The 14,491-nt window shown below is 39.4% G+C and overlaps 3 protein-coding genes across 3 annotated transcripts in view; 1 reads left to right on the forward strand and 2 right to left on the reverse strand.

Annotated features, from left to right (window-relative positions):
* The window catches only part of mtmr11 (myotubularin related protein 11), a 45,456-nt gene extending 40,213 nt beyond the window's left edge, over window positions 1-5,243 (forward strand). Inside the window, exon 17 of the mRNA XM_006801796.3 lies at window positions 3,096-5,243. Within this exon, the coding sequence (XP_006801859.1) occupies window positions 3,096-3,545 (450 nt within the window). The 3' untranslated portion in view covers window positions 3,546-5,243. The remainder of the gene's footprint in view (window positions 1-3,095) is intronic.
* A 16-nt stretch (window positions 5,244-5,259) lies between these two features.
* On the reverse strand, window positions 5,260-12,744 carry LOC148100698 (uncharacterized). Its single transcript, XM_087848496.1, has 2 exons — window positions 12,397-12,744; window positions 5,260-6,204 (listed from the first exon to the last, which is right to left on the reverse strand). The coding sequence occupies exons 1-2, from the start codon at window positions 12,477-12,479 to the stop codon at window positions 5,856-5,858; spliced, it is 432 nt and encodes a 143-aa protein (XP_087704622.1). The 5' UTR covers window positions 12,480-12,744; the 3' UTR covers window positions 5,260-5,855.
* On the reverse strand, window positions 6,671-10,824 carry LOC148100699 (uncharacterized). The gene has a single exon (XM_087848495.1). It carries the CDS (start codon window positions 10,625-10,627, stop codon window positions 9,929-9,931), a length of 699 nt encoding a protein of 232 aa, XP_087704621.1. The 5' UTR covers window positions 10,628-10,824; the 3' UTR covers window positions 6,671-9,928.
* Window positions 12,745-14,491: the final 1,747 nt, after the last annotated feature.

Below are 14,491 nucleotides of genomic sequence, written 5' to 3' on the forward strand. Positions count from 1 at the left end.
TCCCTTCTTTCTTTTGTTAGAAGCATGGATTCATTCAGGCATTACTCAGTGTTTGTGGTCTGCATAGTTCACGTATTAAACAAACACCTGTTAGTCTCTGTTTTTTAATAATAATAATAGTAATAATAATACATTTTATTTAAAAATGGCGCCTTTCAAAGCACCCAAGGACTGTTTTTATCTGAAGAATGTGACCGAGGAGCAACTCTGTTGTTCAGACTTTTGTGGCCTACAACAATTCACATGACACACATTTCAGGAGAATTAAAAAAACACTTACTACAAAATTCAGACTGACTAGAAAACCACTCTAACTGGGTCAGTATCTATAGGTAGGGAGAAGCATTCGTTCCTAGGCTTTAGGGCTGATGAGGTCTTACCTTTAGGGCTGCCACGATTAGTCGACTAGTCACAATTACGTCGACTATCAAAATCGTCGATGACTGATTTAATAGTCGACGCGTCGTTTGAAGCTTTGTAAGATCACAAAAGACGCAGGAATAAGTAGTAGGATTTAAGAGTGTAATAACGGACTGAAACAGAAGATGGCAGCACTGCATGTACAAGGATGCCAGTTGCCGTTAAACCCCGAAGAAGAAGAAGCAGCAGCCCAGCTCAGTTTCCAACAATGGCGGCAGCTACTTAGTCTTAATATTACTCTTATTATTCTTTCTGGGTCACAAAATAAACGTTTAACATATTTTCAAGCGAGAATGTAGCTGTGTAAACCTCAAATATCTGCTCAGTTTATCAAGACGCCACATATTTTCAAAAGCACTCCTAGGTTTCGGAGACGTCTGTGACCCACTAGCTCGAAAGCTAGCCGGGGGCAAGGCTCACTAGAGCCGTGAGAACACCGGACTCGGGCAAATCGTTTTCAAACCCACTGCTGTCTTTCGCTACTCAGGTTAAACATGATATATAAGTCACTTAGATAACTTAAAAATGTTATTGTTCTGCTTTTTTTCAGTATTTTATTTGTTCCTGAGTAAATCTGTTTGGCTGAGATTAAAGTTAGAGTTTTTACACAGCTGAATAAACGTCAAGCAGACAGCTGATTATCAGAAGTGTGAGATGCTCGAGAATATACTCCGGTGTCCTGTTATATTTTAGATAGCAAGGAGTTTATTAAACTTAACCGAAACAATCTGCAAATTTCATTAAAATGTAATAAACTATCATCTTGTCTTTATTTTTAGTTAGCACATACCTTAAACACTTCAAGCTGTAAGCTAATGATAGTTATATAAGAGCAGATGCTGCTGGTGCAATAAGCTGTACATTTAAGTCCAATGGATGATGATCTGATTAGTCGACTAATCTCAAAAATAATCGGTGACTAATCACTATCAAAATAATCGTTTGTGGCAGCCCTACTTACCTTGAAGTGTTCCCTCACCATAGACGCATATTCAATGCAAAGTACTGCTGATATACTTTACGTGTTTTTGTGACAAAAACATACAAAACCAACAACGCATCCGTCACTCGAAACTTTGCGGCATCTTTAGAGGCCTTTGCTCTGGACACACCTTTGTCCTGAGGCCTGGACCCTGACCTCGCTGGGCAGGAAGAACAGGCAACACTCCCCTCCTCCCAGTTTAGCAGCATAGTTATTGTACAGCAGCAGGTAGCAGCTCTGTGGCAGGTTTTTCCTACAGTAGGATGCAGATGTTGAGCTCGTATCAGAATGTTAACAAGTTTATTCTGGATTTTATTTGGAACCAGCTGCTAATGCTGGTATGTTTTCACTCCTTCTACTGGTAGTGTGTTCATACATACAGTGCTGTGAAACATTTTCCCCGTCCCGATTTCTTGTTTTTGCATATTTGTCACATTTATATGTTTCAGTTCATCAAACAAAGATACGCAAAGTTACACAAATACAAAATGCACTTTTTAAATGATTGTAAAAAATAATGTTTTTCAAACCTACTGGGCCTGTGTGGAAAAGTTAAACTTAACTGGTTGAGCGAACCTTAACAGCAACAACTACAATCAAGTGTTTCTAAAAAGTGACAGCGAGTCTTTTCGCTGTGGATCAACGGTGGCTCAGTCTTCTTTGCAGAATTGTTTCAGCCACATTGGATGGTTTTTCAGCATGAACATCCTGTTTACGAACTATCTCAGTCACATTTATGTCCTGACTTTAACAAGGCCACTTCAAAACCTTCATTTTATTTATTTTTATCCATTCAGATTACCGGTAGACTTGCTGGTGTGTTTTGGATCATTGTCCTGCTGCACAACCCAAGTACTTTTGCGCTTCACAGCATGAACTGATACCTGGACAATGTCCTTCATCAACATGTTTTTTAGCCTTTTTTTGAGGTTTTTTGGACAGCGGTGGTTTTCTCCTTGAACCCTCCCCTGGAGGCCGTTTTCACCCAGTCTCTTTCTTATTGTTGAATCATGACCTCTGACTTTAACTGAGGCAAGTGAGGCCTACAGTTTCTTTTCTGTGTCCTCGTGGATGAGTTTGAATGCGCTCTTGGTGTACTTATGGTAGGCTGGTTACTCCTGGGAAGGTTCACCACTGTTCCAAGTGTCTATTTGTGTCTAACAACGTGATTCACTGGCGTCCCAAAGCCTTAGAAATGGCTTTTTAACCCTTTCCAGACTGACAGATATCAGGGACTTTTTTCTGCACTGTTGTTGTTTCTTTAGGTTGTAAAACTGAACTCAGCTTTCCAAAGAAATGGGATTAATTGGTTATGTTATTTTAAATGGGATTTTGATCTGAAACTGTATGACAAATATGCAAAAAATAAGATGTTAGAAAGGGGACAACTACTTTTTCACAGCACTATGATGTGGTCACAATGTTCTGAGGTCTTACAACTGCAGCTTGAAATACTGATACAGAAATATTTTCTCCACTCATCTTTTCAGTAAGAGTTTCCTCTGGACAAGTTAGTGTCATTAATGGAAAGCAACAATGAAGGTCACTTTTAAAAAGCAGTTTTTAATACCTTATCATTGCTTTCATGATTTTTAGTTTGTAGTTTTGGTCCCAGAAAAATGCAGGATGAGAAACCTTCAGATTGAGATGAGGTTGGATTTAAGTAAAACTTTCTTCTGCTTTCTATTCTCAGGCGTTCTCTCACCCCCTCTCTGCCAACCACCTCCACCCTGTGGAGAGGCTAGCGCAGGAGGTGCAGCAGCTCAAAGACAAGCTAGAACAAGTCTCCACCAGCACGGATCCCACCCCGCCCGCCGTGACAGCCGAGCCCCGGAGAGCCGACACCAACCTGAACCAGAACACCAACAACGGCACCTTCCTCTTCCCGGCGTCGAGGCCTCAGAGCGCAGGCGTTCTCAGAGCACCCCTCCCTACCTCGGCCAACCAACACACCTCCAGGGGCGCTCCCGCCGCCTCCGCTCCACAATCCAGGCCTGCTCACAAAGACATGGGCGGCAGCAGCAAGCACACGTTCCTGTTTGGGCACTCGTCTGTGATCGATGCACATCCTGACCAGCGATACTACTCGGCGTCCAGTAACGCCAAGCTGCCTAAGAGTAACGGACCCTCGCTAGCTTCCTGAGATCTGACTGTTTTCCACCCCGTGACCGGGTCCTCTAACCAAACGACACAGACATGTCCCTCAGTGGTGCCACGAACTGAGAGGAGCAGACGTGTAATAACGTGTCCATGAGGCGATTAGAAACCGAGACATTGTGACGGACCACGTTGAACTGAAGCTGTATGAAATGATCAGTGCAAGAGCTCTTTCCTCTGCTACTTATCACGTGTACTGTATCAAATAATGTGACAAGTCTTTTGTATATTTGAATAAATATTCCTTTAATTAAATTGCAAAGAAAAAAAGTCATGCCTGAAGGTGCTGAATGCTGGACGTACACCTCACAGTATGCAGAAACCGTCGCCGAGACTATTTCTTTGTAAACTTCCTGATGTCACCCTTTAAGAAAGAGACGGAAAGCTCGTCGTTTCTATTTTTACCTTCTTATCCACGGGGGGCTGCACTGACAGGGCGGCGTGGAGATAAATGTGTTAAGCGATGGGTCCTACAGGCACTTTTCAGGACGTGATCTAGAATGGACACACTTGAGCTTTTCAATGGATTTAACCTCTGACCTGTGTGCCCTTAAGGCTCCATGCCTCCAGAAGACTTCTTTTTTTTAAGTTGGTAACTCTTAATGATTTTTTCTTTGTTGCTGTTTGTCAACGTCAAACAGAAGATTAAATTATTGTTTGGAAAATAATAATTTCCAAAAACTGTCATTTTCTAACTCCAGGCGCTGTGACCGGTTGAATTTAGGGCACGAGTGCTATTTTGGTACCGCTGCGCTCTAATATCTCTCCGCTCACATGCACGCTGCTCGGGAGCAGCGAGAGGCCTATATTCAGTTTATGGTGTTATGTCAGCCTGGATGTTTCTGGAGTTCCTGCATGATGAAGATCATTTCAGGGCTTTAGTATGATATGTTTGTATTGATCGCTAATGGACATGTGGATAAGTGTGATTATTTTCAACCAAAGTTGCTATTATTTGAAAATGTTTCCATCATTTTTATGGTGGTGAAAAAAACATAATTTTGCTCTTTTGGACTTTGAGAAGGTAGCAGCGTTTGAAGTAAAGGGAGGCTCCGTTCCTCCTGTGTTTACCTTCTATTTGATCTCCTCACATCCTGCCTGCATTAGTATGCAGTCAGCATTTAGGTCAAGGATTTGTCTGAAAAGCACAGAGGGAAGTATTTGGTCCTGCACCTTTAAATCCAAACAGTTTGCATGATGTGGGTGTCGAGTAGATGCACTGGCGTCGTTCCCACGGATGAATGAATTTGCACCTTTGCTAAAAGGGATGTTTTTCTTTCTTTTTAAACGCAGGATAATAGTTGTCAGATGTCCGTCTGATACCGGCCTTCTCTCATGTCAAAAGGTACCTCACTTGATAGCACTATGAATTATTAAATTGCTGTAAATATTCATTATGTCAATATTAAGGCATTGACTTCAGCTACAGTTTCAGAGCTTTCCAGGTGTGATGCCAATGGATTTGCTGGTCTTCCGTGGAAAAAGGGGGGAAAAGGTCATCATTGTCCCGTTGCATGGAAGATCTCATTTGATCTTCAGCTCACACCTGCTGCTGTGTCTTTGTATCATTTCATGTTTTTGGTACTTACATTTGCCAGATGTACATATTCTTCTTTTTTTGTACTCGCATGTTTTGATCCCTGATAAATAAAAAGTGTTACCAGCTCTGATTGTAATGACACGGCGTGCTCGTACACTGTTCACACAACCTTTTTATTTTTTAACAAAATAAATATTTACAATATGATCTGGAACACCTAAAAGTAGCACGCCACTGTACAGTGAAGTCGAGATTTCAAACCCAGCTGCATCAAACATGCAGTCGGTGTGAAACGGCTTGAGAATCGTGTGCAAAATGATCAGTACTTTCACAGGAAATGTTCAGAGTAACAGCGTCTTCTGACAGGAAATGTTAAATATACAAAATATCTACTCCGGTTCACTTGTGTTCAACTCGGGTTTGGGTTATTTCTGTTTTTCAGAGCTCAGTAGAAAACCTGCATGCTGCTTAAAAATACGAGTGAGGTGTTTAAACACACTTAAAGATAGGAAACCTCTCCGTGATGTCGTGAAGTCTATGGAGATGCGTTTGGGCACTTAAATCTATGCATGTTAATGTCGTGCATTCTCAGACGTTTCACCTGATTTGCACAAACAACAGAGCAAGATGAAATAAAGTAGGATGACCACGACGCAGTCAACAGGTGGCTTTCATGGCAGTGAATTTAAAAGTCGATCAGGTCACAGCTTAAGAAGTCCAGAGAGTCGGCATCGCCCCCGTGAAGCGGCTTCACGTTTACCCCCACCGGCTGCCGTGCTCCTTCCCCGTGCATTGCTCCTGCAGGATGCTGTAGGGCCCATTGAAGTACCCGGAGGAAGATGGACCCAGGCCTCCCAGCTGCCGGATGGACTTGCACATGGGGCAGGGGTAGTCCGACAGACCCTCGATGTCCTCGAAGGCCAGGTTGACGATCTGATCGCAGCAGGGATCGCAGTAAAGATGCCCGCAGGAGAGGCGCTTGAGGCGGGCCTCGTAGGAGATGCAACACTGGCAGTGCGGCAGGTCGGGGCCCAGCGACAGGGAGCCGGTCAGGGAGCTGCTCTCCAGGCTGCCGGCCTGGCTGGAGCTCAACTTAGTGGGAGACCTGAGAGGGAGAGGGAACAGGACGTGAAGACGGCCTGAAAACTACACGTTGCATCAAGCTGTTCAAAAATAAAACGTGATTGTTTAAATCGCAAGTGTAGATTTCAGAGGGATGAGATTTAGACCCCACGTTTGTCCCCTCAGAATAAACACAAAGGCTGCAAAGACCTTACTTAGGAATTCCCCAAATATGGAGGTTTCCTAACTGGTGCTTGATTTGGTGCTTTTCTTTGCACAACAATTCAGTTCAGTTCAGTTCAGTTCATTTTTATTTCAAACATTTCAAACATGAGCCTTCACAATCATTACAATATATTATTCCATTATTTGTTTGAAAAGGAGTAGGTAGAAGTATTCACTTATTTGTCCCTACCCCCTCAAGTTTTACCTCTCATTCATAAATTTTCTTAAATTAAAACAAACAACATATGAAACAAAAGCAAAGCAAAACAAACAAAACATACATAAATCAAAAACAAGAAATTAGCAATCCCCACCAGGGTATAGTTTCTTTCATATGAAAAAAAACAGAAGGTTTATATTTGCAGATGCACAAATTATGGAAAAACAAACAACCAAAACAAAACAAAACAAAAAAAACCCCAAAAAAGAACCACAACACCATTACCAGCAACATTACCGTCCTGGGTTAACCCCGTTTTCTTCATTGTTATACTTATTTAAAATCAGGTTTTTATATTTTACTTTAAACTGTTTTATGTTTTTACTTTCTTTTATTTCTTCTGTTAGACTGTTCCATAATTTAACTCCTGCAATTGAGATAGACATAGTTCTTAAAGTTGTTCTAGCACTTTGTATTTTTAAATTCCATTTCCCTCTTAAGTTATACCCACCTTCTCTTTCTATGAACAATTTACAGATTTCTTTTGGAAGCAATTTATTTCTTACTTTATACATTATTTGCGCTGTTTTAAGCTTCACCAAGTCTTGGAATTTAATAGCTTGCATTTTGACAAAGAGTGCATTTGTATGGTCCCTGTACCCCACATTATTTATTAATCTAATGGCCCTTTTCTGTATTACAGTTATTGTTTGTGTGTTACTTTTGTATGTATTTCCCCAGACCTCTACACAGTAGCTCATATATGGCAGTAGTAAAGCACAGTATAATATGTGCAGTGCTTTCTGATCCAGCATATGCTTTGCTTTCCCCAGGACGGCAATGCCCCGTGCCAGTTTCCCCCGAACATAAGTAATATGTGGCTTCCAACAGAGCTTGTGGTCAATGATCACCCCAAGAAATTTTATTTCATTTACTCTTTCTAAATATACATTGTCAACACATATTTCTACTTTGATGTTTCTCTTTTGGTTTCCAAACAACATAAATTTGGTTTTATCTAGATTCAATGATAATTTATTTATATCAAACCACTTCTTTAATATAGTTAATTCCTGTGTGATCATCTCCAAAACCTGTGGCAATTCCACACCTGAACACAGTATATTGGTGTCATCTGCAAATATTACAAACTTTAAAATCTCCGATACTCTGCAGATATCATTTAAGTACATAATAAACATTTTTGGACCCAGTACTGAACCTTGAGGTACTCCACAAGCTATATCCATCAAATTAGATTTATATTCATTTATTTGTACATATTGTTGCCTATTCCCAACATAGCTTTTTAACCATTCCAAAACCACTCCCCTAAACCCGTACTTTTCCAGTTTTTTTAATAGAATTTCATGATTAACCGTATCAAATGCCTTCTTTAGGTCTAAGAAAACGCCGAGCGCATACCTCTTATTATCCATACATTCCGTTATCTTTTCCATTAAATCTATTAATGCCAAAGCTGTTGACCTGTTGCTTCTGAACCCATACTGACTCTCTGTCATTAATTCATATTTTTCCACAAAACTGTCAAATCTTTTTATGAAAAGTTTTTCCAGTATCTTAGAGAACTGGGAGAGTATTGACACTGGTCTATAGTTTGTAAAATGATGCCTTTCACCGGTTTTGTAAATGGGAATAACTTTAGCAACTTTCATTTTTTGTGGAAAAACCCCTTTTTGAAACGACAAGTTGAATATATATTTTAATGGTTTTACAATACCATCAATAACTGTCTTTACTGTTACCATATCAATATCATTCCAGTCTGCACTGGTTTTGTTCTTAAGTCCTCTAACTATGTCATAAATCTCTTTCTCTTCCACTGCTCTTAAAAACATTGAGCTACTATTCCTTTCAATATTTTCACCAGTGTCCCTTTCTATTCCATCAACCTTTATTTCTTCTGCCAGTTTTGGCCCTATGTTTACAAAGAATTCATTAAAGCCATTTACTATCTCTTCCATGTTATTAATACTTCTTGTCCCTTCTATAAAGTACCCAGGGTAATCATTATTCCTTGATTCATTTTTGATTATACTGTTTAATACATTCCATATATCTCTTGTGTTATCTTTATTGTGTTCTAACCTTTTAATGTAATACTCTCTTTTACAGGATCTCATTATATTAGTTAATTTATTTTTGTAAGTTTTATACTTCCTTTCAGTTTCTATTGTTCTCTTTTTTATGAATTCTCGATATAGGGTATTCTTTTTTTTACTGGCATTTTGTAGTCCTTTAGTCATCCATGGTCTTCCTGCATAGTTGTGTTTCCTATTGATTTCAATTACTGGGCAGTTTTTATCAAGTAATGTGTTAAATGTTCTTAAAAATCCTTCGTAAGCTTTATTAACTTCTGTTTGTTCATATACAATATTCCACTCTTGCTTTAAAAGTTCATTTCTAAGACAATTTAATGTCTTCTCTGTTCTTATTCTTTTGTAAATAATCTTATGTCCATCATTGTTCACTTTATAATGGCAATTATAAGATGCAAAGACTGGTAAGTGGTCACTTATATCATTGATTAACAGCCCACTTTTTATATTACCTTCTATTATATTTGTAAATATATTATCTAATAGAGTTGCACAATGAGATGTTATTCTGGTCGGTCTTGTTATCAGTGGAAATAAACCGATGCTGTACATGGAATCAATAAATTCTTCTGTACTCTTATTATGATTTGGATTCAATAAGTCAATATTAAAGTCCCCACAAATAAACATTCTTTTCTGATTTATATTTGTAAATAAGTCCTCCATTTTATCTTTAAATATCTCAATCTTAGATCCTGGTGTTCTATATATACAACTGACAATTAGGTTTTTCCTTTTTTCCATACTTATTTCCACTGATAAACATTCCATCACTCCATCAATAACAGTTGTCATTCTTCCCATTCTTTCGTACTTTAGGTTTTTATCAATGTAAAGTGCCACCCCACCTCCTTTCTTATTGATCCTGTCTACATGAAGGAATTCATATCCATTTATTTTAAAGTCTTCTTCTTTTCCAGGAGTTATCCAGGTCTCCGATATGGCTATCACATTGAATGGCTGTTCAAACTGTGTTATATAGTCTTTGATGGATTGAAAGTTTGCATATAAGCTTCGACTATTAAAGTGAACCATTGTTATACCCTGATCTACCTTGAATTCCTTTTTAAGTTGCTCCTTTGTATAATAATTGCATTCATTTGTCTTATTGTTAAAGAAATTACAATCAGGATCTATGTTACTGTCATACATCAATGTCTTATTTTCAATATCTATATGAGTTGTTAGTTGAAAATTGTCAGACATCTGCGTTGGTTGTGCACTTGGACGGTCCCATCATATTCAGCACTGCTTTGCATTTATCAGTTATATTTTTCTAGTTCCGTCATCTCTTTGATGACTACAACCTTAGCCTGCTCTGGTGTTCCATTTAACTTAATGAATATTTTACAGTCTGACGTCCAAGTTGACTGTATTTTCTTCTGTTTTCTTAACATTCTTGCTTGTCTTGCAATGTCTGCATTTTTCTTGATTAGGTGTTCATTTAAATAAACATTTGTACCTTTTAGCTTTCTTCCTTGCTTGAGCAGTTCTTTTTTCTGTTTTCTATTAACAAAACGCATGATAATGGCAGGTATTTGATTTTTGTTTTTCCTTGGAAGAGGATGGCATCCCTCAATATTTTTATTGTCCATTTCGATACCTTTGCTTTTAAAGAAGGCCAGTACCTGTTCTTCCAAAGAGCGTAGCTCTTGCTCGGGTGGCTCACCTCTCTCTGATGCTGCTACCCTCGCATATGTCTGATGCTTGGTTTCCAGTCCTGTCACTATCACATCATTTACTCTTGAATATTGTTCCAGATCTGACACCCGTCCTTCCAGCATAGCAATCTTCTTGTCCTTTTCCTCGCTCTGCCTTCTTAGTTCTTTAATATCATCCATCAAATTAAGTATCAGTTTTTGTTGTTTTGAAATTGTTGTTATTTCTTCTGACATAAAGTTTAGGGATTTCTTTATGTCCTCCAGTTCCTCCTCATTAACGGTGCTCCTCTTAGGCGGCATCTTAACGGCTTTAAGGCCCGCTGGTTGCGACCCACCTTTGAGGGTTGCCAAAACCCGGCCTGTCCTAGCAATTTACCTCGCTGGCTTTTTTTTGGTACCTGGCGTGGCCTGGCAGCTAGCCTCGTTAGCTGGTGGTGGAGCCCTGCGTGGCCTGGCAGCTAGCCTCGTTAGCTGGTGGTGGAGCCTGGCGTGGCCTGGCAGCTAGCCTCGTCCCCTTATACTGGTAAAAAAATAAAGTTACAAAATATGTTTGAAATTAAGGAAATTAAGCTTTGATTCTCCTGGGGGAGGACATCCCATCTATTATATTTGATACTATTATACTCAACAACAAAGTGGATTAAAGTCTGTACTTTTTCAAGCCAAAGAACTAATATTTGCTGGTTGCAGCTTCTCAAATGGAGCCTGTCTAATTATGTGTTTATCTTGAGATAAATAAAGAAATTTCCATCATAGATGAAGGCAAAAAATGTTCCCGTTTTATGATTCCCATTTCTAATATTAGCTTTGTTTGCAGGGTAGAATGACACATTTGAAGAAGTGACTCAGGATTGCGCTGGTTTCTGAGTCATGTTAATTCATTTTATTGAAATAAGAAATCATTAAATACAATGCAACCCTAATACAATAAATGCATTTAAGTTCACAAAGCAATGTGTCATTTTCATGGATCTTCATTGGCTCTCTGATCTCCAACTCAGAATTTTTTTTCCAAATTTGCAGTGAATCCATCTCTTATACAGAACAAACCAAATAAAACAAGAATATATACAAACACCAGAAATACTGAAAAACTACGACATAAAAACATTTTAATGAAATATATATATGATGTAAAGCCAGGTTGCATCCCAGCTGTGGCCTCACACACAACATCATCTCGTTGACCATCTTAACAGAAGGATTCATGTTAAAATAACAAACACGACAACCAATCAAGTTTTTATGAAAGATAAGAGCTGCAGATATAAGTAAATGGTGCTTTGATGACAAACCGAATCTCTTTGGGACAAAAACAAAAACAGGACAAATAAGTAGATATTTTGGCTGCTGGTTTATTTAAACCAAGACAGTCTGGGGGTGAAAACTATTACCAGCCAAAGCCATGAAAACAGGACACGGCAGGTGTGATGGGATCAGGTTTTTCTGGTGCACACATTTGTTCCTTGGAAAAAAACAATAACAGGTAAAACAAGAGCTGGTCACAGTTAGGGTGGAGTTAGAGGATTGTGCAAGAACTTCAGTGTGTGCTGATTCAAATGTGTCTGAGCCTCATCCCCAGCCTGAGTGAACACCTGTTAACCTCACGTTCTCATATTAGGACTTCTTCTCACTGTGTGTGGAAATGCAAGCAGAAAAACAGGGTTTCGTTTGGGATGTCGCTGGCAGGATTTCTGAGTTGTGTAACATGAACTGGCTTTCAGGAGGCAAAGCTGGAGCGATTCTGGAAACCTGTTGTCATAACAACTGTGAAGGACGGTGTATAAAAACACCACTCTGATGTGATTTATCATCACAGCCTGATTTTAAAACGCGCTCTATGAGAAAACATTGTGCACCAGTGACCCTGTGTAGGGACTATTACACAATTAAGGATTAGACAAAGTGCTGAAATTCAGCTTGAATAAGCGGACAGATTCGACTCAAACATCGGGCTGTGTTGCAAAACGTCATAAAACCCGAAACACGAACAGCGAGTGCGGCATTCTGTGGATTTGAGGCTGTGTCCTGTAAACCGATGAAATTCAGGCTGATCAATCACCGCTCACCTTGACGACGATGAATCTTTGAAGCAGTCGAAGCTGAAGGCTGCGAGGATCCTCCAGAGCAGATCCATGCCGGTTCCTCTCATGGTAAAATCCAAATGTCATCGACCTGCTTTCTGCCCAGCGTCATGTTTTTCCTTAAAAGCGGAGTCTCTTTAAATTGAGATAGAAACCGTCTTGCGCCACCCCCTTCTCCCTCCACGCGATTTTACACAGACGAATGAAAACGAGGCGCGTTCGTCCTCATCACCATTATCATCATCATCGCCATCCGCGGGCGTCGGAAAGGACGTAAACAACACGCAGCTTTCATTCCGAGCTGCTGTGCGCGCTGCTTTCTGCTCTCGCCTCTCCTCCTCCTCCTCCTCCGCAGAAAGAGGTGCTTCATTTGCATCAATCAGAGAGAAACACACACACACACACACACACGCCTGACCCGATCTCACCAATGAGCTCAAAGTGGAGCAGGGCACTGAAATGGCCTCAAAATACCTCGGGCTATAAAACAAACGGGTAATCTGGCACTTGCTGCTAAATTTGAATAAAATACATTCTCAGATATGAAAACCTGCATGTGCCTGCAAGTGCTGCGTTTATTATGGTTTATTATGCATTATAAAAATGTTTATAATTTTCTGTCCGTATTGAGCTTGTTGTGCAGTACATTAAAATGTGCACATTCACAGGAACAGTGTATTTGAAAGCTTCGAATAATTTTATCTGTTAATTCAGATATTTTATCCATTTATCTTAAACAAAAGATCACATCTGTAGTTTTTATTAAAAATAGGGTTTTCTTTGAATGTAGCATTTTATTTAGTGGAGTAATGACACTGCCGCTTTAGTTCATGTAGGTGTTCATTGTTTGGGTTCTTTTAGACATTTTCAGCAGGTTTTTCAGCATTTTTTCAGATTTCTCAACAATGAATACCATCTCCCTTTTCCAGAAATACTCCAGCAGTTCTTTCACTCAAACAAAATTACATTTTAACTGTAATGTTTTGCAAGATTTGGCCACCAGATGGCGACAAATATTTATTCTTAACCTATATGAGTCATACTTTAGCTACTGGTTGTTTCATATTTCATATTTGAGGCAGGCTTGAGGGGAGAACCTCTCCAGGATGCGACAAAGACAGAACATGAAGCGGAGCTCTGTAAAAACCTATATAATTAATTTTCAATATTACAGCACATACATTAAAATAAAATCACGACTGAATTGTGGTTTCACTTGAAACGTTTGTTGGTTGCGGATTCTGAAATAAAAAAGAATTATTTAAGAAAACAGGTGCCTGAATTCTCAGAAACTGATGCAGAGTTGCAAGTTGGTGCAGACTCAGAAAATTAAGAGTCTGGTGATCAACATTTCCTTTTCAGAGCCACCAAATAATTTTGCTCATAGTTTTAAATGTATCAGTTTTCAGGCAAAAATATAAAATCATCAAATAAAAATTGCCCTGCTTACCTTTAACTAGAGCACCACACTCGTTCTCTAGTTCTACTAAAAGAAAGAAAACCCTTAAATTCTTTGTGACCGTTTGAGTGATTCTGTGGTTAATGAAGGCTTTCAAAAATAGACACAAGGTCCAATATATCCACACAGATGAGGGCTGCAGTCTTACCCAGGCCGCTCATCATAAGTCCCAGTGCAAGCTTGCATAAAGTCTGTGTTTCCTCCTGGAGTGATTCATACAGCTTTTAATGTAATGAATTGCAGATAAGTGCTGCCAGAAGCACAACATTAAACTGGCCCTGACTGAGTTACTGTGTGCAGGAAATTTGATTCTGTTCAGTAATTAAATCGCACATGAACTGGCATTTTGTTAGAGCTGCAGCCGTCTGCCTTGACTGGTTTGTTCTGTATAAGTGATGGATTCATTGCAAAAAATGGGGGAGAAGACAAAAGAGCAATTTGAAACCTGATCTTTGGTTCAAAGGCTGGCCTTCATGTTTGAGTATCCTTCCGATTGTCTGCACCTCTGTGTGTCCTCCTTCCCCCGTCTGTTGTCTTCTTGGCTTCTTGGCTTTTTTTGTTACTTTGTTTGGACTGTGATGAACGACTTTGTTAATATAGCTCGTCTTTTATTTTGTCGAT

Source organism: Neolamprologus brichardi, chromosome 11, assembly GCF_056152115.1.
Source record: "Neolamprologus brichardi isolate AB-2024 chromosome 11, ASM5615211v1, whole genome shotgun sequence".
Taxonomy (NCBI): domain Eukaryota; kingdom Metazoa; phylum Chordata; class Actinopteri; order Cichliformes; family Cichlidae; genus Neolamprologus; species Neolamprologus brichardi.